We start from the raw sequence: 24,022 nt of genomic DNA on the forward strand, positions 1-24,022 counted from the left end.
ATTCAGATATGCAAAAACTTAGGACTTCATTTGCAGTAAGGCCCTCCCTCACCTTGCTCTGGAGCCCCTACTCAAATGGCAAAATTGGGAAGAGGAGAGATTAACCAAAAAAGAACTCCTCTTTCCTAGGCTTCGAATTTCCCTTTGGGTAAATATTGATAAAATTAAAGTTCAAATTCCTGTCAGGCTATTTCTTTCAGGTCCTCTCCATCCCATTTTATCATGTTGGGAGTCAGTGCAGAGGGGCTTGCTGTCTCCTGGGTTTTCACTAGAATATTCTTCCTTTCACCTATTACTGAATGTCCTATTTGTGCCTTACACTAGCATCTCCTAACTGCCTCAACAGGGAGTTTGAGATCCTGTACCCTGAGGTTTCCTCTTCCCAATAGCTTCACCTACCCTCATTAATTAGAAACATACTTTTGACAGAGGAATTTACAGTCTGCATCTGCTAATTATGCAACTTCTTCACTTGATCTTAGCCAAAAGGCCGAGAAGTGATAACTGTGCACTTCTTTATTCATTTCCAGTCCTCTTCACCCTGTTGTTTTCAAGCCATTGGACAGTGAAGTTATTATTAATGAACTCGCATACAAAATACAAACATTCCCTGACCCTAAAGGCCCCCAAATGCCCAGCTGTTGTTAAAAGGTACAGCAGAAACTGCTACATCATGAACATACTGATGATGAAGACGTTTATAAAGTTTATTGTACTATCTTAAAAAACAAAACAGAATTGGAATTAATCTTGGAAGGTAATTTCCAAAGCCCCTTAGCCTTTATATGAATTCTAATAAGGACTCCTCATAGGAACCTAGTCCTAGAGGCTTATAATGCCACACACTTCCACCCACCTGCCCCACAGTAAGCAAACTGGGAACAAGACTCATGTTAAGCATAGCTGCGCCCCCATAAATCAAGTTTGAACTGTGTGGGTACATTTATACATGGATTTTTCCAATAAATATATTGGAAAAATTTCCAGACATCTGCAAGAAATTTCAAAAAACTTGTAGACAAATCTTGTAGTCTAGAAATACTGAAAAAATTAAGAAAAAGGTATTAAGAATACAATATATAATACATATAACATACAAAATATGTGTTAATCAACTGTATATTATCAGTAAGGCTTCCAGTCAACAGTAGGCAATGTTAGTGGTTAAGTTTTGCGGAAGCCAAAAGTTATACACAGATTTTTGACTGCATGGGGGAACTGGTGCCACCAACCTCCATGTTGTTCAAGGGTCAAATGCAGATGAAAGCAATAATTAGAGTAGGGTGGAAATAAAAATGGACAACTGCAGAACACATTATTTTATTTTGACAAAGAAAAAGCAGTAGTTGGCAATTGTAAAAAGTTACCTCTCCAGTAAGATACTATATACCATAAAAATAACAGACCTTTTTCTATACATGAAAACAAGGCCTCAGTTACAGAAAGCACACATCATTGGGTTCCAACTTCATTTAGACAAGCACGCTAAACAATGTGCTAAAGCTTGTGTTAATATAAAAGCTTATTACAGGAACGTGACATACAGGACCACCAACTAGGTTCTTATTCCTCAAAATAAATCTTCCTGAAGCCTTGTTCCCAGAAACATGTCTCTTGCTAGTAGAGCTACATCCAGACTCTAGGCCGGAAGGTAGGGGCCAGTTTTTCTGGTTACTTTCAATATCTTAATCTTCAAGCAAGTAATTAGGGTTAACTACTAAGTAGGGATCCTCTTCATAGCTCTCACTTCCTTCTGTAGAGCCTTTCAGTCCAGCTTGGGTGAGCTCAATCAGAACATGATCCTGTGAAACACAAAGATTTGTCCTGAGGTCTCCAGGAGTAGTGTAAAAATGCCCCATCCACATAATTTGACCCTTCTGAGTATTTGCAACTAGCATTTTCTTCCATTTCTCCTTCATAACCTCTCAGAGAAAGGACTATACCTTAAAATCTTTACCAAGTTTTGCTACACCCCTTTCCCATTAGGATACAGATCTTTTATAACATAAATCTCTTTTGAAAAATTACAAAAAACATAGGCAAGCTCAATGTTGTGATTTTAGTAAGGTTTCCTGGCATACTACATCTTGTAAATATGATTTCAAAAAAAAGACAAAATACATGAATTTTAAGGTTATGCAATTGTGTAAAATCCTGATAAATATGGTTATCATTCTGTTTATCACTCTGATAAGTGTTCTAATTTCATTTAGTATAAATTTTTAGTTACTAGCCACTAACTCTTTCATATACCACCCGTTCATAATTCAGTTAGAGGTATAATCTAAAGATAATTAACATGGAAAAATTTTCACTCTGAGCTAATAAAAAAAAGTAGAACATGCCACATAGCTTAAATGTACCTGTAAGTTGATCTAAAATACCCACAAATGAGAGGAACTCCTAGCCAAGCCCATATAGAACTCAGGAAATAGTGTTCGATCTTAAGAAGGTAGAAATGTCCTATAGTATGAGCACTACTGCCATCAAGAGGGACTGGACACTTTTAAGATCTCACTTTATGTACTAACAAGCCCTTACAGGAAGAACACTTGATCAGCACAGTGTAACTTCTCTAGTCTTTTGTAAATGAGCTAGCTAGCTCAGGTGGTGTCAAACTTAAAAAGGTAGCTCCAGTTTAGATCAGCTAATTTTACCAAATGTCCCAAAGTAGACTTGTGGTGTGGGTCAATTTATCTTACACTGATCCCAGAAGGCATTAGGAAGGGAAGGGCTGGCCTGGTGCAAACACACTGCCCAGCACTAGAAAGACAACTGAATGTTTACCACCCCAATTCAGATTTTCATAGATATTATACCACCTAATCATACACTCATCTACTCACACAAGTAAAGGGTTTTTCAGATGATACAATCCTGATAATGTGACACTCATAATATTTATAGAGTGAACACTGTAAAGTGAGCTACAGGGCAATTGAATCTGCCACTTAAACATAAAAATTCAATCACTCATCAAATATTTGATCTATGTGCCAGGCACCACTACAGGTCTTGGAGGTAGAATGATCAATAAAACAAAGTCCCTGGCCTCCTGGTGCTTGCATTCTAGTAAGTCAAACTGAAAACCTAGTGCCAGGCAATGATAAGCACTATGAAGTAACACAAAGCAGGGTTAGGGAGTGATAGCAAGAAGGAGGCTCTTATTATTATTTTTTTAATGTTTATTTATTTTAGAAGGGGTGGAGGGGGACAGGAGGGAGAGAGAGGGAGAAAGAAGATCTGAAGTGCTGATAGTGCAGAGCCTGACGTGAAGCTCAAACCCACGAACTGTGAGATCATGACCTGAGCTGAAGTCGGATACTTAACTGACTGAGCCACCCAGGTGCTCCAGGAGGCTCTTATTTTGACAGGTTAGGCAAGAACCACCTCTTTGAGAAGGTAACATTTGAGCAGACACCAGAATGAAAGAGGGAACCTAGGTAAAGAGACAAAGGACAAGTGCGAAGGTCCTCATGTTTGGTGTGTCTCTGGAATAGTGACAAGGCCAGTATCACTGAGTAGCAACATGAAGAGTCCTATGCAAGAAGGTGAAGAGGTATACACCTAAGGAGGGGTTTGGTTGTAGAGGTTCTGCAGGCCATGTTATGGAGACTGGAAGGAAGAACTGGAAGGTAGGGCATGAAAACGTTTTGATTTGTTAAAAGATCTGTCTGGCTGCTGGACAGAGAGCTAGTACAAAGGGGGACAGTTAGGAGGCTCCTGTGAAAGTTCAGGCATAGTAGCTTGAGTAAATGTGAAGGCGGTGAGAATAGAACACAGAATATATACACTGAAGGCAGGGCTCACAGGATTTGCTGCTTAAAGGAGTGGCTATGAGGGAAAACTGGCATCATGGATGATTCTAACGTGTTTGGCTTAGAACAACTGAGTAAATGGGAACACTGTGGGGGGGGTGGGGGAAAGAACTGTTTTGCACACATTAAGCATGAGATCCCTATAGTTCACAAGTAGGCAGCTGGTTACCGACATCTGGAGTTTAGAGGAGAGGTGACAGCTGAATCTGGGAGACATCAGTGGATGGATTTAAATTCATAGAATCAAATGAGATCACTTAGGTAATCAATGTAAATACAAAAGAGGTCTGAGGATTGAGTACAGCACTCCATTTAAAAAGTGACAAGACTCAGGAAAAGAGACTAAGAGGAAATAACCAAAGAGATAGGAGAAGACCCAGGAAAATATGGTGACTCAGAAGGAGCAATCAACAGTGACAGACCAATAGGCCAAATATAGAGAATGACCAACTGATGTGAGTAGGGAGGAGGCATGCCTGTAATGATCCTGTTAGAGACTGGAAGAAGTCATAGCACTGGGCAGTGCCACTGTGAGGTAGGTAGGATCAGTAAAGAAGAATCCACTTGATGGGAATGCAAGCTGGTGCAGCCACTCTGGAAAACAGTATGACGGTTCCTCAAAAAACTAAAAATAGAACTACCCTCTGACCCAGCAAATGCACTACTAGGTATTTGTCCACGGGATACAGGTGTGCTGTTTCGAAGGGACACATGCACCCCCATGTTTATAGCAGCACTATCAACAATAGCCAAAGTATGGAAACAGCCCAAATGTCCATTGATGGATGAAGGGATAAAGAAGATGTATATACATACAATGGAGTATTACTCGGCGATCGAAAAGAATGAAATCTTGTCATTTACAACAGATGAACGTAAGGGAAGGGAAACAAAAATAATATAAAAACAGGGAGGGGGACAAAATGACTCACAAATATGGAGAACAAACAGGGTTACTGGAGGGGTTGTGGGAGTGGGGGATGGGCTAAATGGGTAAGGAGCGTTAAGGAATCTACTCCTGAAATCACTGTTGAATGATATGCTAACTAATTTGGTGTAAATAAATAAACAAAACAAAACAAAACAAAATAAATTTTTGGTCTCTATCCCAGACCTACTAAATTACAAATTCTGGGAGTGGTTCCAGTGATCTGCGTTTTAGTAAGTTTTTCAGATGATTCTGGTGCATGCTAAAATTGAGAACCATTGGATTAAACTGAGTTACTCAAGTGAAACCTCCATCTTATTCATTTCCTCAAAATGGCCTCCCTCAGGGCTGTATGTTCCAGGCCCCTTGGAGGTTTATGTATGCCCTGCCCAGAATGCAGTAAAGCTTGTTCTTATCTTTCCTATAATGGCTAGATAACTAGTAGAGGTAACATAGTTTCTTCCCCTCCCTCTCATGTGGCACACAGATGGGGCAACGAGTGTGTTAAATGTTAAACCCTTTGACCTCATCACAGTGACCTCTGCATATCCCCGCACCTCCTTGCTTTATAAAATCTGTGGATTAAGTTCTGGACTTTACAAAGGGTATCTGCTTAGCACCTGGATCATCGTCCACGTGACTCCCCTTGTCATTAAGTTACCCTGAATAAAACTCTGCGTATATGGTAAAAAAAAAAAAAAAAAAGGAAAAGAAAAGAAAAAAGAAGAGCCCACTTGAGATTAGTGGCATGAATTTAAAGTAGGACATGGCACATGATTGTATGCCTTTCTCCAGATACTTTTAACTGCTTGGATATGGCACAGTAAAAAGATTTAGATTTAACCAAGGCTGGGGTTTTGCCAATCAAGTAGAACAGAGAAATTATATAGTGTGAGAAAATAGTGATCATTGGGACAGACCATAGACTGTAAGCTGGGTGATGGGGGAGGTGAGTATGTGGGGAAGATGAAATATAGAAAACAGGCAATAGAGGTCAGAATGCTTGCAGGTTTATGGTAAAGGGAGTGGAGTGGAAAACAAAGATTAAAAATAGTCTGATAGTAAGACCCTAACCCTACCTTCCCAGATTTAACTTAGGTTCTGCTGATTCCAGCAGAGGAAGTAAGTCAATTAACTGCTGTAAATTCTCTCTTTTTTACAACTCATAATTCTTTTTTTCCTTTCAATGTTTTTTTTATTTTTGAGAGAGAGAGAGACAGACCATGAGCAGGGGAAGGCCAGAGAGAAAGGGAAGCAGGCTCCAGGCTCTGAGCTGTCAGCACAGAGCCCTACGCAGGGCTCGAACCCACGAACTGCAGTATCATGACCTGAGCCTAAGTCAGGCACTTAACCAACTAAGCCACCCTGGCCCCCACAACTCATAATTTTAACTAGATCCCAATGATTCAAAATAAATGAACATCTATGAACCTGCAGGTATGAAGCATGGACTCCCTCCCTCATTAATAAGCAAGAGTAGCTATGTACGTACATAGTGGGTGAGTCGATGGATGACTTTCTCTATAATTCTCTTTTTATTTATAAGTTCCTCTTCAGAATCTATTTCTGATTCGATTTCCTTCAAATACCAGTTAACAAGCTCACTCCTCTTTAATGCAGACTCATCCTCTTCTGCAACAAAAAATACATTTCAAAAGGATTAAATTTGCCTTCTAGCAAATTGTATTGCCAATCCTTGGGGTTTGCATACACAAGATAATGTACAGATTAGATAACCATCAACCTGTCAGAAAGAATACCTGCTAAAATAAGGTTTGCAATGTTCCAGTGTAAGCCTGAAATAACCTGTCATATTACTTGTATTAAAGTATGCCTCACTTTATCCTGAGGAAAAAAATCTAATAAAATAGAGATTATAAGAAACAAGTTTCTTGAAGCTATTAATATTTCAAAGTATGAAGCTGTTTCCTTCACCTTCTATGAGAATGTTTGCCAATAGTAATTGACAGCATAAATTAGCAACAGCAAGCAAAACTTCTTAAACATAACTTTTCCTCTTTGGAATAAGGAAGATTTTACACAGCTGAACCAAGAAGTGAAATCCAAGGGCATTACTCAAAATAAAAAATTATCAACTTATTTCAGCAAGGTCTATCTATACTGAATGATTATCTACTTTGTCAAAGTCCAAAGCAGAAGTCCAAATTCACAAGAAAAGATGGAACCTGGATAATAGCGTAACTATCACAGAAGCAAAGTATTAATAAGAGAAAACTCTTAGTCTTGGTTCTAGCTACTGTTAATAAAATGAAAAATGAAAAATAGGAAAATTCTAGCTTTACTGACAATGGCTTTGAAAAGTTTTATTATGGGTGTACTGAAACTTCAGTGGTTGGTCTAAATGTTCTCGGTAAGTGACCTTCTTGGCTTAAAGTTGTATTCTCTGTGCTGGACTAGAGAACAGCTGTCCACCTGAAGACTGAGAATTCATTACTACTAGGTGAACAGTATTTTTTTTCTAAGGAAAAGAAGATCTAGCAGAATTTATCTGTGGAATGCATACAGTGCCTGGGCGCTAACCATTATCTTTGCTCCATCAATGGTTTGCCATGTTTAAAATTTGACTACATGAGAAAAAGACAAATGAAATACAATGTGAACACAAGACCATGTGAGCTCCCAAAAGTTTTTATGTGAGAAGAGGGTGGGAGGGCTAAAACCTGTTTGTCATACTGGCCTCTTTACTGCCTTCTCTCCTCCCCCCCCACTGGTCTACAACTCCCAAGGGGCAAAAACTACAGGATTCAAATCTTTAGTAAGCTAAGACAACCTCACTGTTCTCTTCCTTCCACAGACAGGACACTGTGATGAGAGTGTCCAGAAGCCAGCATTTTTGGACTTTTAAATAAGAATTATCTGAGTGCTAACCAGCAAACTAAAGTTTAAGTTCAACACCTTGATTTCATCATTTTCTATGCCAACTACAGGCATGGTGGAATAGCATAGTAAAGCAGTTAATTAAGATAGGCAGGATACTAGTGTCCAGATACCACACTTTATATACAGAGAAATGAGGATTTTACTTCATTTTTAGGTATAGAATGTACCTGTGCCAATATGGTCTTTTCAGTTCAATTACTTGCCTACAAAAATAAATAACCTAGAGTCATCCATTTGAAGTAAAGCCATTGTCAGGAACAGTGATTTTGCATCTGTAAAAACATTTAAGGGCTTCTTTATATATTATCAGATCCTAACTTCTGATTCTCAAAAATATTAAAATAGGTGAAGGACATTAAAAAATGATCTTTGTCTGACAATGAACTTGTGGGTGAAAGGTCCAGACTATCAGATATACTGATACATTTTCTTTGCCAAAGTGAGCCTCTATAACAACTTATGATCTCTTCCGACAAAACAGTCTTTATCAGTTAGAAGTGGCTTATACAAATACAACTTATATGAATGACTAAGCATGTGGCCATACTAGGTAAAGCCTTACCTTCCTCCATCTTTCTGAGGTGAAGGACAATAAGGTTAGAGATTCGGCAGTACTCAGAGAAGCCCAGCCTTAAGGAGGCTTTAGGAACAAAATCTTGGTTTATGTCTTCACTGTGGCCATTGATTCCATTCACAGGAGCAGGGCTGTCAACATGACCTAAGTGAAATATCAACCATCTGAATCTTGTTTTTGTGCCTCCAACACTCCCCCATCAAATGTTTATATAAGTATACTACTTCTATTTTAATACTAACTTCTACACAAGCATATAGTTACACTATTTAGTCATTTTACAAATAAATTAGAAACAAATTTGTAAATGCTAATAGTGAAAACAGAAACTAATTTGGAAGGAATGGGAAGGATGGCAGTTATGAAGATTCCCTGATCTAAAAGTTCATTTGCTGCTTCAGATTCGGTGTCTCCCTCTCTCTCTGTCTTTCCCCTACTTGCACTCTCTCACTCAAAAATAAACATTGAAAAAAAAAACCCAAACAAACAGGGTTGGGGGGGCACTGGGTGGCTCAGTTGGTTAAGCGTCTGACTACAGCTCAGGTCATGAGCTCGTGGTCCATGAGTTTGAGCCCCGTGCCAGGCTCTGTGCGGACAGCTCAGAGCCTGGAGCCTATTTCGGATTTTGTGTCTCCCTCTCTCTGTGTCCTTCCCCAACTTGCGCTCTCTCTCTCTCAAAACTAAATAAACATTAAAAAAAAATTTTTTTTAAGTTCATTTGCAATATTATACACAAAATGTGAAAATCTGTTATTTGTCTGTTTTTTGGTTTTTTTAAAGTTTATTTATTTTGAGAGAGAGAGCGAGAGCACAAATGGAGGAACAGAGACAGGGAGAGAGAAAGAATCCCAAGCAGTCTCTGCACTGTCAGCACAGAGTCTGATGTGGGGCTCAAACTCACAAACCATGAGATCATAACCTGAGCCAAAATCAAGAGTCGGATGCTTAACTGACGCCCCAGTATTTATCTGTTTTAATGTAGTCAAGAACATGTTTTTACTTCAAAAGCAAAATAACAATAAATCAGGCCAGGAAATTAAGTTCACTGTCACCATTTTGGTGTATTTTCTTCCAATCTTTCACACATAGATATTCTATATGAATTATTTAATTGTATTTTACCTTGTAAACAGTTAGTACAATTCAATATCCATTTTTTCCCTTTTGCTATACAGACTTCAAAACCATCAACAAGTGCACTTTTATCATAATATCTCAGAGAACATTTTAGTTCTTAACTCCAGAACAGTAAATGAACAAGTATCTCACCATTGATGCCATCTGGGCCCTCATCTACCTCCATCTGGGCCTCTTCTTCTTGATCTAGGTTGACATCGGGTGTTTCTACACGGATGATTGACTTATTCAGTAACCTGAAAGCTTCCTTCACATGTTTAGGCTGGACCTAAACCAATCAAGATGAAGTAAATCAGAAAGTCAGTCTTCTTGATACACCAAACAGATTCTCTCCTTACCAAATCATAGTGGCATTTTAACTTTTCTCACACTCTCCCTCTCTCACACACACATAAAATACGTGATAACACCGTAAGTTCACCAGAATGGCTTAAAAGGACCAACAATATATGGTATTGGAAATAATGTAGAACAACTTTCATTCATTGCTGGTGGGAATATAAATTGATACAACCACTAAAGGAAAACCATTTTGGCAGTCTTTACTGATCTGAACACACGTATAACCTCTGACCCAACAATTCTACTTCTAGTGAACAGAAATGCACACACACATACATGCCATACAGACCAAAAGACATGCATCATAAGAACCCAAACTGGAAACTATCCATATGCCCATTAACAGAAGAATGGGTGAGTCATTGTGATTTATTAACAGAATATTACACAGCACAAAAATGGAAAAACTAGTATTACATAAAACTCAGATGATATTTTATAGTTTTAATTCTGTATGAAAAAAACAGACAAAAGGGGGAACATATTCTAGGACTGCATTTATACAAAGTAATCCTTATATCTTTAAGGTTATCATTAAACCCTCACTTCTGTGATCAAATAATCTTTGACAAAGGTGCCAAGCCCACACCTTGGGGAATGGATAGTCTCTTCAACAAATGTTACTGGGCAAACTGGATATCTTTTATGATAAAGAATGAAGTTAGACCCCTGCCTGACATCACATACAAAATTAACTCAAAATAGTTTGAAGACCTAAAACTATAAAACATTATGTAAGAAAACACAGGAAAAAAGCCTCAGGACACTGGATTTGATAATAGTGTCAAAAGCACAGGCAACAAAGGGGTAAACTGACAAATGAAATGATATCCCATTCAAAAACTTCTGAGCATCAAGTGAAACAATCAACAGAGTAAAAAAGGCAATCTACAGAATGGGAGAACTTATCTGCACATTATAAATTTGATAAAGGATTAATATTCAAAACACAGAGAATACCCATGTTCACCACAGCATTAATCACAACAGCCAAGAGGTGGAAGCAACCCAAATGCCCATTGATGGATCAATGGATAAACAAAATGTGGTACACAGCATCCCCCTTATTCTCAGGGATTATGTTCCAAGACCCCAGTGGATGCATAAACCATAGATAGTACTTAATCTTACATATACTGTTTTTCTTATTCATACATATGTCTGATAAAGTTTAATTTATAAATTAGGTACAGTAAGAGCTTAACAATAATAAAATAGAACAGTTATAGCAATGTACTTAATAAAAGTTATGTGAATGTGGTGTCTCTCAAAATAACACTGCATTGTACTCACCCTTCTTTTGATGAGATGATGTAGCTTTAGGCTACTACTGACTTTCTGACAATACTTCAGGAGGATCACCTACCTATTAATGGTAACTCACCTCTATATGTACTCCATAACCTGGGAGATGATTATTTCATTATATTAATCAAACTGAATTCAATAAATACTTCACAGCAACCTTCTTCAAGGGAGAAATCCCAGCACTGTGTATCTTATGAGCACTCAACAGTATATCAAAGATAAAAACATGCTTATAAACCAATAATCAATTTCTCTTTCCTCCCATTATGTTAAAGTGACTTTGATACCTCATCACAGCAGTGCATTCGAGCCATTGCTTCAGAGAGACGGATCATGCTCTCAAGTTGTCGCACTGTAATCCTCCACGAAGACTTGATTACTCCAGACCCATCCCTCTGGCGGAGACGTTTATATTGTTCCACAATGAAGTCCTCTGACTCTTTAGATATCTGTTTCAGAACATCACTGAAGTCAGGGCTTTTCTACTTGATGGGAGTGGCATTAAATGTAAGTTTAAGAGCCTTCCAGGTAGAGACACTTTGGGGAAGTGAGAGGGTCAAAACTTTGAAGTCAATGACAATTAATACTGAAATACCTTCCAAAAGAAACTAAGGACACCTGTGAATTTCATATGCTAATTTTATGAAGAGGAAGAGAACAGGGTTAGTATTTAAGCAAATGCCATTTTTCTTCTTATTTTTTTTAATGTTTATTTTTGAGAGAGAGAGAGAGACAGACAGACAGAGTGTGAGCAGGGGAGGGGCAGAGAGAGGGAAACACAGAATCCAAAGCAGGCTCTAGGCTCTGAGCTGTCAGCACAGAGCTCGACATGGGGCTCAAATCCATAAACCGCAAGATCATGACCTTAGTTGAAGTCGGATGCTTAACTGAGCCACCCAGGTGCCCCGCAAATGCCATTTCTAAGATACATAGCAAGCTGAAGCAGTGGAAAGGATGTAATGTCTTTTAAATTTGTTGAATAATAACAACAAAGTAAGAATACTAAAAGAATACTCAGTTTTTCAGAGTAAGGAACTCAGCCTATTAAAGAAGCATGCCAAGGTCACAGAGGGATGAGTACACAGTCTAGAGAACAAAAGCCTCTTTACACATATGTATCCAATAACCCTTGGTTTTAAATGCCTCATTAAGCTTTTTTAACGACAGTGAAAATCAATCTCAATATTATGGATAATCAGTGAAGTGACAGATAACTAATTCCTTTGGGTAAAGTCCCAAAAGTTGAGCCAGAAAATAGTGTAAAAATCTCATCCAGAATCAATTTTTTTTCTTTTTGTATTCTACTTTAGGAAAATGTCAAACAAAACAAATTTTGAAATTTACTTTAAAAGTGAATGTCCTGGATCTAGTACAGATTCAACTCAATAAACATCAATTACTGTAAAATATTAATCCACATTAATCACAATGACCTAAAGGAATCCAAACTTTTCCTCAAAGAAAGATCCAAGTAGACTACTGACTTAAGCTCATACAATTTTAAGATACTTAGGAATAAGGGGGCACCTGGGTCGCTCAGTAGGTTAAGCACCGACTTCAGCTCAGGTCATGATCTCATAGTTCATGAGTTTGAGCCCCATGTCCGGCCCTGTGCTGACAGCTCAGAGCCTGGAGCCTGCTTCAGAGCCTGTGTCTCTCTCGCTCTCTCAAAAATAAAATAAAAACATTAAAAGATTCTTAGGAATAATGGCTGAAATAAAAGTACATCCTACTTTATTTGGTTATTCAAAATTCTTCACCCATTAAAAATCCACGCACCGCCCCCCACCCCAACTTTCTAAGTAGGCTCAATGCCCAGCGTGGAGCCCAATGCAGGGCTTGAACTCACAACCTCAGATCAAGACCTGAGCCAAGATCAAGAGTTGGATGCTTAACCGACTGAGCCACCTAGGCGAACCCCCCGCCCCCATCAAAATCCTTTTATTAGCACTCAACAAAAGAACATTTTTAGAAAATTCCCTCTTCTTAACTCTCTGAAGAAACATTGTTCTCAAAACAAAACCCTCAAAAAGAAAAAACCAAACAAGCATAGGTTAATTTTCATAGAACCCTATTATGCCCTATTAAATGCTGTACTCCAGTACAAAAGGACGAGTTAGTTACCTTGGGTTTAAACTGTCTTGCAAAGAGAAGATACCTCCTGATATCATCAAGGGAATAGACACGATCAATTGAATCCTCAATTCTTGAATGCAAGTCTACTATACGTCTGGCAATAGCATAATCTGTAACCTAATTCAAAAGAAGAAAATCACTTTGATCAGTCACAACGATATCCACTTCAGATTATCCCTGGGATTAATAATTTATAGCTAAAAACAAGCTCTAATATGCCACTGAAACATGTATTAACGGGTACCAAGTTTCTGAGCAAAGTTTGGTACAGTTTCATTTCAAATCTAGGAAGTTTAATGCGTACCTTTGCCCTACTCTAAGAATATTCCTGAAGGAATTGACTGACTTTAATAACAATAGCAGAATTAAGTTTTTAGGGTACCCGGTGTATGCCAGGCACTGTTGCCCTAAGTGTGCCTGGAAGCATTAATTCATGTAACCCTCACAAAAATCTTATTAATTGGTAATATTATCTCCATTTTACAGGTATGTAAATTGAGACCCAGAGAGGTCAAGTGCCTTGTCTGACATCACAGTAAGTAATGGAGCCATGATTTGAACAGTCTAGCTTCAGAGTCTATGCTCTTAGCCACAGTATTATATTGCTGCTTGTGAACAGATAATCATTACAGGATTGTTATTAACATTGAAAAAAAAAAACCACTAAAAATATGGAATTTAATCTCATACGGTACACAAAAAAAGCCAAAGATATATAAAAAAAAAATGTTAATAAGTGCATAAATGGTACATGGGTGTTACATGCACAATTCTATTTCTTAAAACTTCTGTAAGCTTGAAATTATTTCCAATTAAAAAACTTCAAAAACTATCTTAATGAACCATTCACAAACAAAAATATATGAAAATCAGACACTCCCTGGGAATGCAAGCTGATGCAGCCACTCTGGAAAACAGTATGGAGGTTCCTCAAAAAACTAAAATAGAACTACCCTACAACCCAGCAATTGCACTACTAGGCATTTATCCAAGGGATACAGGTGTGCTGTTTCGAAGGGACACATGTACCCCCGTGTTTATAGCAGCATTATCAACAATAGCCAAAATATGGCAAGAGCCCAAATGTCCATCAATAGATGAATGGATAAAGAAGATGTGGTATATATATACAATGGAGTATTACTCGGCAATCAAAAAGAATGAAATCTTGCCATTTGCAACTATGTGGATGGAACTGAAGGGTATAATGCTAAGTGAAATCAGTCAGTCAGGGAAAAACAAAAATCCTATGACTTCACTCATATGAGGACTTTAAGAGACAAAACAGATGAACGTAAGGGAAGGGAAACAAAAATAATATAAAAACAGGGAGGGGGACCAAACAGAAGAGACTCATAAATATGGAGAACAAACTGAGGGTTACTGGAGGGGTTGTGGGAGGGGGAATGGGCTAAAGGGTAAGGGGCACTAAGGAATCTACTCTTGAAATCATTGTTGCACTATATGCTAACTAACTTGGATGTAAATTAAAAAAAAAAAATTAAATTAAAAAAAAAAGAAAAAGAAAATCAGACACTCCCAGCTATGAGTGAGGGTAAAGACAGGGAAGGGGGAGGATTGGGTTAGAGAGAGAGAGGGAGAGAGAATCCCAAGCAGGCTCCATGCTCAGCACAGAGCCTGATGTGGGGCTTGAACTCAGAATCATGAGATCATGACCTGAGCCAAAATCAAGTTAGACGCTTAACCAATTGAGCCACCCAGGGCCCCCAGCAAAAAATTCTAATAAAAATCTTAAAGAGTGTGGCTGGGAGTTAGCTGTCAAGTTTTTTTTATTTCTTGATAATTAAAAAAAATAGTAATGAAAACAACAAAACTCCATATTCCTCAACATAATTAAGTGGAACTAACAATTCAAATGACTTTATTTTGATTTGCTCAATAAACCTTTTGCCCAACCCTGTAGCATTCTGAAAGAAATGAAAGTCAGTGCAAATAAATGCACCAGCTGTTCAGAAGTACATGCTGCAGCCTAGTCTCCTTCAATTACTCAAACTGGAAATAAAAAGGAAGCCCACAGTGACACTTCACACGGTTACCTCATTACATTCATCCACAAGTATAAAGAAGAGATCAAATCGGGACATGATGGGAGCTGACAAATTTATATTTTGTTTCAACGATTTTGATCTGTCATAGTGTCCACTGATTGGGTTCGCTGCTGCCAAAATGGATGTCCTGGCATTCAGAGTAGCCTGACCACAAAAGAAATCATTGTCACAGGTTTAAAAAAGACATTTGGAATGGCTAATAAATATAGGACAAATGCTCAATCTTACTCATAATAAACTGAACGCAAACCAAAATACCTTAAGTAAGACATCATTTTTTACCTACTGAATCATCAAAATTAAAGTCTGATAATGTACAGCAAACAGGCACTCCCACATAAGGTGGTGGTATGACATACACACACTTTAAAGCCAGTAATTTCTTGTTAGGAATTTATCTTGCAGTTAGGTACAGGAAGATGTGTGTTCAAGGATATTTACTACAATATGGCTTGTAATCAAAGGCTGAAAATGACCAAATGTCACTCTATAGAAGGCTAATGAGCCAAAATGAGGAACAAAGATTTGAAAACCATGTGGTAATAAAAACACTAAAATGGATCTAATATATGCTGGCATAGAAAGATTGCCAAAATAAAATTATGAAGTTAAATGAGCAAGGAAGTAAACTATGTATTATGCTTATTTATGTATGAAAAATTCCTGAAAGAGCTTAACTTCAATATATACTCTGAATATTTACTGGTGATAGGAGTTGCAGGGGAAGATTTTGTCTTTTAATTTATATTTTACTGTAGCGCTTTAATTTTCCTTACCTACTTGGATGCATTACTTTTATTTACAAAGTTTAGTTTCTCTCTAATGTTGGTTACAATATTATGCTTATTATTTTCTTTTAAATAATCTAGTGAGTTTGATTATTTTTGTTACAACTGGAAGCATGCACTGTCAGAAAATAGATGCTTTGTGGAAAATTTGAGGAGTAAAATGCTAAAAATTTCATCAGTACTTCCTCTACTTTCTGTGATAGTAAAACATGTTCAAAGTAGCCTAAAAAAACGCCTATAATTTGGATTAATAATCCTCAGGGCTATGTGTCCATTTCAACAATCAGCATTTCATGTTGAATAATGTATTTTATTCTAGTGAACATCTCTAGAACTACACTAATATTTAAGGCTAAGGCATGATGCAGCAGAACAGAGGTGGACACACATACCTTCACTCCTGCTTTAGTGATGGAGATGGTCTGCTGTTCCATAGCTTCGTGAATAGCAACTTGATCCCGCACATCCATCTTATCAAATTCATCAATACAACATACACCCTTGTAACCAAACAAATCTAGCATAAGAAACTGCCTTTGAGATGTCTTGAAATGGCAAGATATACTTGAAATGGCAAATATAAATTTAAGTTTGTTACCAGAAACCTTTCCATTCTCTAAACAACTCTAAGATAGGTAATTAAGCAACTTTTTTTAAACAAATTTTTTAAACTTTTTATTTGAAAGAGAGAGAATACACATGAGCAGGGAGAGGAGCAGAGGGAGAGAGAGAGAATCTTAAGCAGGCTCCATGCTCAGCACAGAGTCTGAAGAGGGGCTCAATCCCCTGACCCTGGGATCATGACCTGACCCGAAGTCAAGAGTTGGACACTCAACTGAATGAGTCACCCAGGTGCCCCAGTAAATAAGCAATCTTAATTTCCTCTGCTAGAGTAGGATAGTTCAACAGATTACAGAGTTAGAAGGAATCATATACTTTGACCCATTTTAAACTATGAGCAAGATTAAAAACATAGTTACTGGGGTGCCTGGGAAGCTCAGTTGGTTGAGTGTCCAAGTCTTGATTTTGGCGTAGGTCATGATCTCCCGTTTTTTTAAGCTCGAGCCCCACACTGGGCTCCACACTATTAGGATTCTTTTTCTCCCTCTCTGCCCCTCCTCAACTCGTGTTTTTTTCTCTCTCTCTCAATAAATAAACTTAAAAAAACAACAACAAAAAAAACCCTAAAGTTACTTATTGCATTTGTATTCAACACCAAAATCTTGTGTAAACCTCTAGGTCAAATATTCTGGGTCCCCTCAGCATTGATTTTAGGCTGAGGAAATGAAGGGTGAAGTTGCAATTACAAATGTGTATCTACACCTTATATACCTTCATAGATCTAACAGATCTATGTCAAATACATGTAAAAGGCAACAAACATACTCATAGAGGTGTCACTGTCTGGAAAGGAAAAAATGCTGGGAATTACTAATCACAGCAAACACACATGCTCAGGGCAGGCAATACATTCTAGAGAAGCTCAGAAAGTGATTAATGAGGAAAAGATCAATGAAATTCTAGATTAATAAAACTGATTTACTAAAAATGGCTTTTTAAAAGTTTATTTTGAGAGAGCCCATGCATGTGAGGGGAGGGGCAGAGAGAGAGAAAGGGAGAAGAGAATCCCAAGCAGGCTCCACACTGTCAGCCCAGAGTCCAATGCAGGGCTTGATCCCACAAACTGTGAGATAATGATCTGAGCTGAAATCAAGAGTTGGACCCTCAACCGACTGAGCCACCCAGGCACCCTAAAAATAGCTTTTTTAAAGGCTATTTTCTTAATAGAAACTTACAGGCATTTAATGATAGGGTAGGGGCTATTCTGATTTCTTTATATCCAAAAGTATAAAATGTCCTTACATTATCAGCCAGCATCAAAGCTCCAGCTTCAATGACAAATTCATGAGATTCTTCATCTCTCACAACAGCTGCTGTTAAGCCAGCAGCACTGGATGCTTTGCCACTGGTGTAGACAGCTCTGGGGCTGAACTCCTCCACATGCCTGTTCAAGGTTATCATATTCATTAATACATACTACAAAGCATCCTTTCTAGAAATGTCAGCTGACAGGGTTTATGTCAATCAAGAATTTATTATTTCTTAACATTTGAGAAAGGCATTAGCATAAACAATTCATAAAGGCATATATCACAGACTAAACAGAACGCCTTATCTCCTTTGGTCTTTTTAATCAATTTAAATCCATTCCTATCAAATTGGAAAATGAAGTTCATACATGACAAAAACACCATTTTAAAGGAAGCCTTTAATAATAAACAGTAAACATTTAGGCAACAATGATCTATTCGAAGGCTCTGCACTTAAGAAACAAAAAAAGACAAAACTAGATGTGAGACTTATTCCAAAAATGCAAGGCTGGTTTAATACCTAAAATCAGTAACATGCCATATCAACAGAATAAAGAACTATCTTGACAGAAGCAGAAAAATCATGTGACAAAATCTAATATCCTTTCATTTTAAAAACTCAACAAACTAGAAATAGAAGAAAATTTCCCACAACTTAAAAAGGGTATCTCTGAAAACCCACAGCTAACATCATACTTGGTCAAAGGTGAATGCTTTCTCTCTAAAATCTAGAACAAGACACAGATGTTCACTCTTGCCATATCTATTCAACATTATACTGAAAGGTCTAGCCAGGGCAACTGGGAAAGAAAAAAGGGCACCTAGATTTAAAAGGAAGAACAACTATCACTATTTGCAGATAACATGAGCTTGTAGATACAAAATCCTAGGGAATCTACTAAAACAGAATGAGTTCTTGCAAGGCTGAAAGATAAGAGATCAACAGTCTATTGTATTTCTATACACTTATAGTGAACAACCCAAAAATGAAAATAAGAAAATAGTTTTCCATTTATGATAGCATCAAAAAGAATAAAATACTTATGAACAAACTTAACAAGAGAAGCACAAGCTTATACCATGAAAACTAAAAAACACTGTTCAAAAAAATTAAAACCTAAATAAATGGAAAGACATCCGATGTTTACGGATGAGAAGACTTAATATTGTTAAAAAGATAATTTACCTCAAATTGATCTACAGTTTAATGCAATCTCTATTAATGTCACAACTAGCTTCTTTGTAGAAACTCACAAAGCTGATCCTAAAACTCAAGGCACCCAGAATAGCCAAAACAATCTGAAAAAGAACAATTAGTTGGAGGACTCACACTTCCTGATTTTTATTATTTATTTTTGAGAGAGAGAGAGAGAGAGAGAGAGAGAGACAGAGACAGAGAGAGAGAACATGTGCATGTGAGCAAGGGAGAGGGGCAGAGGGAGAGAGGGAGAATCCCAAGCAGGTTCTTCATCGAGCATGGAGCTCCAACGTGGGGCTCGATACCATGACTCTGAGATCATGACCTGAGTCAAAATCAAGAGTTGGAAACTCAAATGACTGAGACAGCCAGGCAGCCCTCATACTTCCTGATTTTATTTTTTTAATGTTTATTTTTACTTTTATTTTTGAGAGAGAGAGAGAATGCATGTGAGCAGGGGAGGGGCAAAGAAGGGGTTGGGCGGGGGGGAGGGGGGGCGCGGAACAGAGGATTTGAAACAGGCTTTGTGCTGACAGCACAGAACTCACAAACCTGTGAGATCATGCCCTGAGGTGAAGTTGGACACTTAACTGACTGAGCCACTCAGGCACCCCACACTTTCTGATTTTAGGACTTACTACAAAACTACAGTAGTCAAGATAGTGTGGTATTGGCCTAAAGAGAGACATAGAGATTATGAAATATAATTGTGAGTCTAGAAATAAACCCTCATATTTATAGTCAATTGATTTTCAACAAGGGTCCCAAAACATTTCAATAAGGATAAGAATAGTCTTGGCGTTCAAATACCTGGATATCCACATGCAAAAGAATAAAGTTGAACCCCTGTCTCACACTATGTACAAAAACTAACTCAAAATGGATCAAGGACCTAAATTTTAAGAACTAAAATTATCCCCAAGAATTACAAGCAGGGACTTGAACAGTTAGTTGCACATCAATGTTCATAGCAGCATTATTCACAATAGCCCAAAGGTGGAAACAACAAAAGGTGATAAATACATCAATAAATTATTATTATTCAGTCTTAAAAAGGAAGGAAATTCTAAGACATTCTACAACATGGGTGACCCCTGAATATTATGCTCAGTGAAATAAACCAGTCACAAAAGGACACATACTGTATGATTCCATGTATATGAGGGACCTAGAATAATCAAATTTAGAGACAGAAAGTAGAATGATGGGGTGCCTGGGTGGCTCAGCTGGTTGAGTGTCTGACTCAATTTTAGCTCAGGTCATGATCTCATGGTTCGTGGGTTTGAGTCCCACATCAGGCTTTGTGCTGACATCGAGGAGCCTGTTTGGGATTCTCGCTCTCCTTTTTTCTCTGCCCCTCCCCCACTTGCGTGCACACACGTGCGCGTGCCCTCTCTCTCTCTCAATAAATAAACAAACTTAAAAAAAAAAATGGTGGGTTGCTAGGGGCTGGGACAGGGGGTAAATGTGGAATTACTGTTCAATGCAAACAGATTTTCAGTTTGGAAGATGAAAGAGTTCTACAAATGGATGGTAGTGATGACTGCACAACTTGAATGTACTTAATGCCACTGAAATGTACAAGTAAAAATGTTTAAGAATGGCCAATGTGATGCATATTTTGCAATAAAAAAAGGCGAAAACTTACATATAGCAGCATTGGCTTATAAAAGCCAAAGTAGAAACAATCCAAATGCCCATTAACTGATAAACAGATAATTAAATGTGGTACATACATATGATAGAACATTAGGCAATAAAAGGAAATTAAGTATTGGCATGCTCCAACATGGCTAAACCTTGAAAACATTATGCTAGGCAGAAGCAGCCAGTCACAATGAATCACACAGTATATGATTCCATTTACAGGAAATGTCCAGATAGAGACACTAAAGCAGATTAGTGATTGCCTATGCCTAGGGAGGAGAATGAAGACTGACTGCTAGTGGATACAAGATTTCTTTTTGGGTAATGAAAATGTTGTAAACTTAGTTTAGTAATGGTCATACAACTCTGTGAATATACTAAAACCACTGAATTGTACACTTTAAAAGGGCAAATTTTATGATATGGAAATTATATTGCAATAAAGATACTAAAAACCCACTAGATATAAAGGCTATTTCTGTCTAAGATAATCAAGTATAATACAATTCTGTTACCAACAGCAACATTGTAGCACATCTTTTTATGGTGGTGGAGAGGAGATGGGAGCAGAGGAAATGAAAAGAATCCCTTTTAAGATAAGACTATTATTTTCAAATCTAGAACCTAGTCCTTGATACACATGAAGAAAATACTTAGTTATAAAATCCCAAACTAAAAATGGTCTATGTTCTAGAACAAATTACTGAAATAAATAAAGGAAAAGCAGCTTGATACAGTATGAAGAGCACATGCTTTGCAGTCACATACATCCAAGTTCTAATACTCATGGCTCAGAAGTCACTTGTTAGCTATGAGAAGTTGGGTGATTTATTAAGTTTCAGAGAACTTCTGTTTGCCTCCCTGAAAAAGAGGATAATATCACATGCCTGTCTGGGTGCTGCCAGGATGAGAGAATGCATATACATATATACAGCACCAAGAACACACCAGGTGTTTCAAAACTGGTTTGGTATTATTTTGACCTCTAAGTTTCTTCAAAGTTTGAAAGTAAGCAAGTATTTGCTATAGCTTCTAAAAATAAGCAAAAATTGCTAAAGCAGTACACTTGCTGATACGGTTAGCATAACGCGTCTGTCCTTGTTGCACTGCTATTGGAAAGCGTGTCCTATTTAAGAACCTTAAAGATGTTTGTATTCTTAGTCTCGACAATCCTATGTCTAGGGATTTTCGCAAAGGAAACAAACAAAATAAAAAACTTATATAAATCATGATGTTCATGGTATTAATATCCATAATTGTTAAATGAAGCAAACTAGGAAAATAATTTTCTAAGTTGCAGTACACCAACAAAAGACAACTGTGAAAATAAAGAAACATGGAAAAATATTTACAGTAAATTAAAAATACATATGCTGTGATTTATAACCGTGAAAATACACATTCATGTATCTAAAGACTTAGAATTAAAAGAATTCTAAATAGAATTAAAATTACAGGCAATTTTTCCCTATTCTAAATAGGCAAACACTTACTTGAGAAACTGGCTCTTAGCTGTACTTGGGTCACCAACAATGCAAACATTTATGTCCCCTCGAAGGGAGGTTCCTTCCCCTGTTGTCTTTGGAACACCACCAAAGAGCATCAGGAGGACACCCCGTTTTACTTCATCGTTGCCTAAAACAAAAACACAAGGTATTTTTCAACATGAGATTAAACAATTCATAACAAATTACAGGTTTACCAACCGAAAGAGCAGAAAAGAGCTGAAGAAGTAAAGCCTAAAATGAACTAAAAATATTATGGCTTCTAACTTTGGTTCTCGCTTTATGAATTCAAAGCCACCTAACCACTGTCCAATGTCTCTGTACCAAAGATGTCACAGATGCTTATGCCCGCCACCATCCCAAGAGCCCTTGTTTGTTTGCAAGTCCTACTTCCTACACAGTCTTTCCTGATGCAGTACTTCTCAAATAACTCTCTCCATAAACTATGTCCACCACAGCACACTGCACTTGCTAGATCTTGCCCCTTACCTATTTAGCCCATCCCACCTCCCATACCCCTCCAGTAACCTTGTTTGTTCTCCATATTTAAGAGTCTCTTCTGTTTTGTCCCCCTCCCTGTTTTTATATTATTTTTGCTTCCCTTCCCTTATGTTCATCTGTTTTGTCTCTTCAAGTCCTCATATGAGTGAAATCATGATTTTTGTCTTTCTCTAATTTCACTTAGCATAATACCCTCCAGTTCCATCCACATAGTTGCAAATGGCAAGATTTCATTCTTTTTGATTGCCGAGTAATACTCCATTGTATATATATACACTACATCTTCTTTATCCATTCATCAATCGATGGACATTTGGGCTCTTTCCATACTTTGGCTATTGTCGATAGTGCTGCTATAAACATGGGAGTGCATGTGTCCCTTCGAAACAGCACACCTGTATCCCTTGGATGAATACAATACCTAGTAGTGCAATTGCTGGGTCACTGCACTTGCTAGATCTTTCTAATGGCAGGTCTTGCTATTCTATCAAGAGTTTGAGGATATGGTCCATGATTTACTTCTTTTGTATCACCAACACTGAACAGTGCTGAATATAAATACATGCTAACTGGACTGCTATGGATGAGATAAGATGCTGAATGTGATTTATGGCCACTTCTACAAGCCATTTATGACTCCAATATAAGAAGAAAATGTATAGTAAAAAACCTGGATGTTCAGAAAAGTGCTTCAGAAAAATGGGTTAAAAGACCCATTTTTTGTGTGCTAATTATTACGACTTTTTGTGAATTCTATCAACAAAGTGCTGGCACATTTACACAAACCACCCTTTAAAGGCAGAAAAAATCCATTCCACAAATAAAACTCTGACTTATGGTCTATGAAACAAGTGTGTTAGGAGGTGTTGTGGTTTTTAAATAGTCCACAAATTCTCTGATGCTTCTCATTTGAAAATGGAGCTTACTTCTCCTTTCCTTAGGAGTGGCTGGACTTAATAACTTGTTTCTAAAAAAATAGCATATAGTGAAGTGAAGGTGTGCAACTTCTGATACTAGGTCCTGAAAAGCATTTTTTTGTTTTAAATGTTTATTTATTTTTGAGAGAGAGACAGAGACAGGCAGAGAAGGACACAAAGAATCTGAAGCAGGGCTTGAACTCATGAACGGCAAGATCATGACCTGAGCCAAAGTCAGAAGTTCAATTGACTGAGCTGTCCAGGCGCCCCCAGAGAAGCATCCTACTTCCTCCCTGCTTTGCCCTCGATGCACACTCTGGAAGAAGCCAGCTGCTGCGTGGTGAGAACAAACAGCCCCGTGGAAGAGATTCATGTGGCAAGG

The 24,022-nt window shown here is 37.7% G+C and overlaps 1 protein-coding gene across 2 annotated transcripts in view; it reads right to left on the reverse strand.

The window, feature by feature from the left end:
• Window positions 1-1,304: 1,304 nt before the first annotated feature.
• The window catches only part of MCM6 (minichromosome maintenance complex component 6), a 38,900-nt gene continuing 16,182 nt past the window's right edge, over window positions 1,305-24,022 (reverse strand). For both annotated transcript variants that reach the window (XM_042994366.1, XM_042994367.1), the window contains exons 8-17: window positions 22,211-22,352; window positions 17,865-18,006; window positions 16,394-16,501; window positions 15,202-15,357; window positions 13,133-13,261; window positions 11,296-11,457; window positions 9,491-9,626; window positions 8,210-8,365; window positions 6,239-6,378; window positions 1,305-1,802 (exon numbers count right to left, since the gene is read on the reverse strand). In XM_042994366.1, the coding sequence (XP_042850300.1) occupies window positions 1,686-1,802; window positions 6,239-6,378; window positions 8,210-8,365; window positions 9,491-9,626; window positions 11,296-11,457; window positions 13,133-13,261; window positions 15,202-15,357; window positions 16,394-16,501; window positions 17,865-18,006; window positions 22,211-22,352 (1,388 nt within the window). In that variant the 3' untranslated portion in view covers window positions 1,305-1,685. The remainder of the gene's footprint in view (window positions 1,803-6,238; window positions 6,379-8,209; window positions 8,366-9,490; window positions 9,627-11,295; window positions 11,458-13,132; window positions 13,262-15,201; window positions 15,358-16,393; window positions 16,502-17,864; window positions 18,007-22,210; window positions 22,353-24,022) is intronic.

Source organism: Panthera tigris, chromosome C1, assembly GCF_018350195.1.
Source record: "Panthera tigris isolate Pti1 chromosome C1, P.tigris_Pti1_mat1.1, whole genome shotgun sequence".
In the NCBI taxonomy this organism is placed as follows: Eukaryota; Metazoa; Chordata; class Mammalia; order Carnivora; family Felidae; genus Panthera; species Panthera tigris.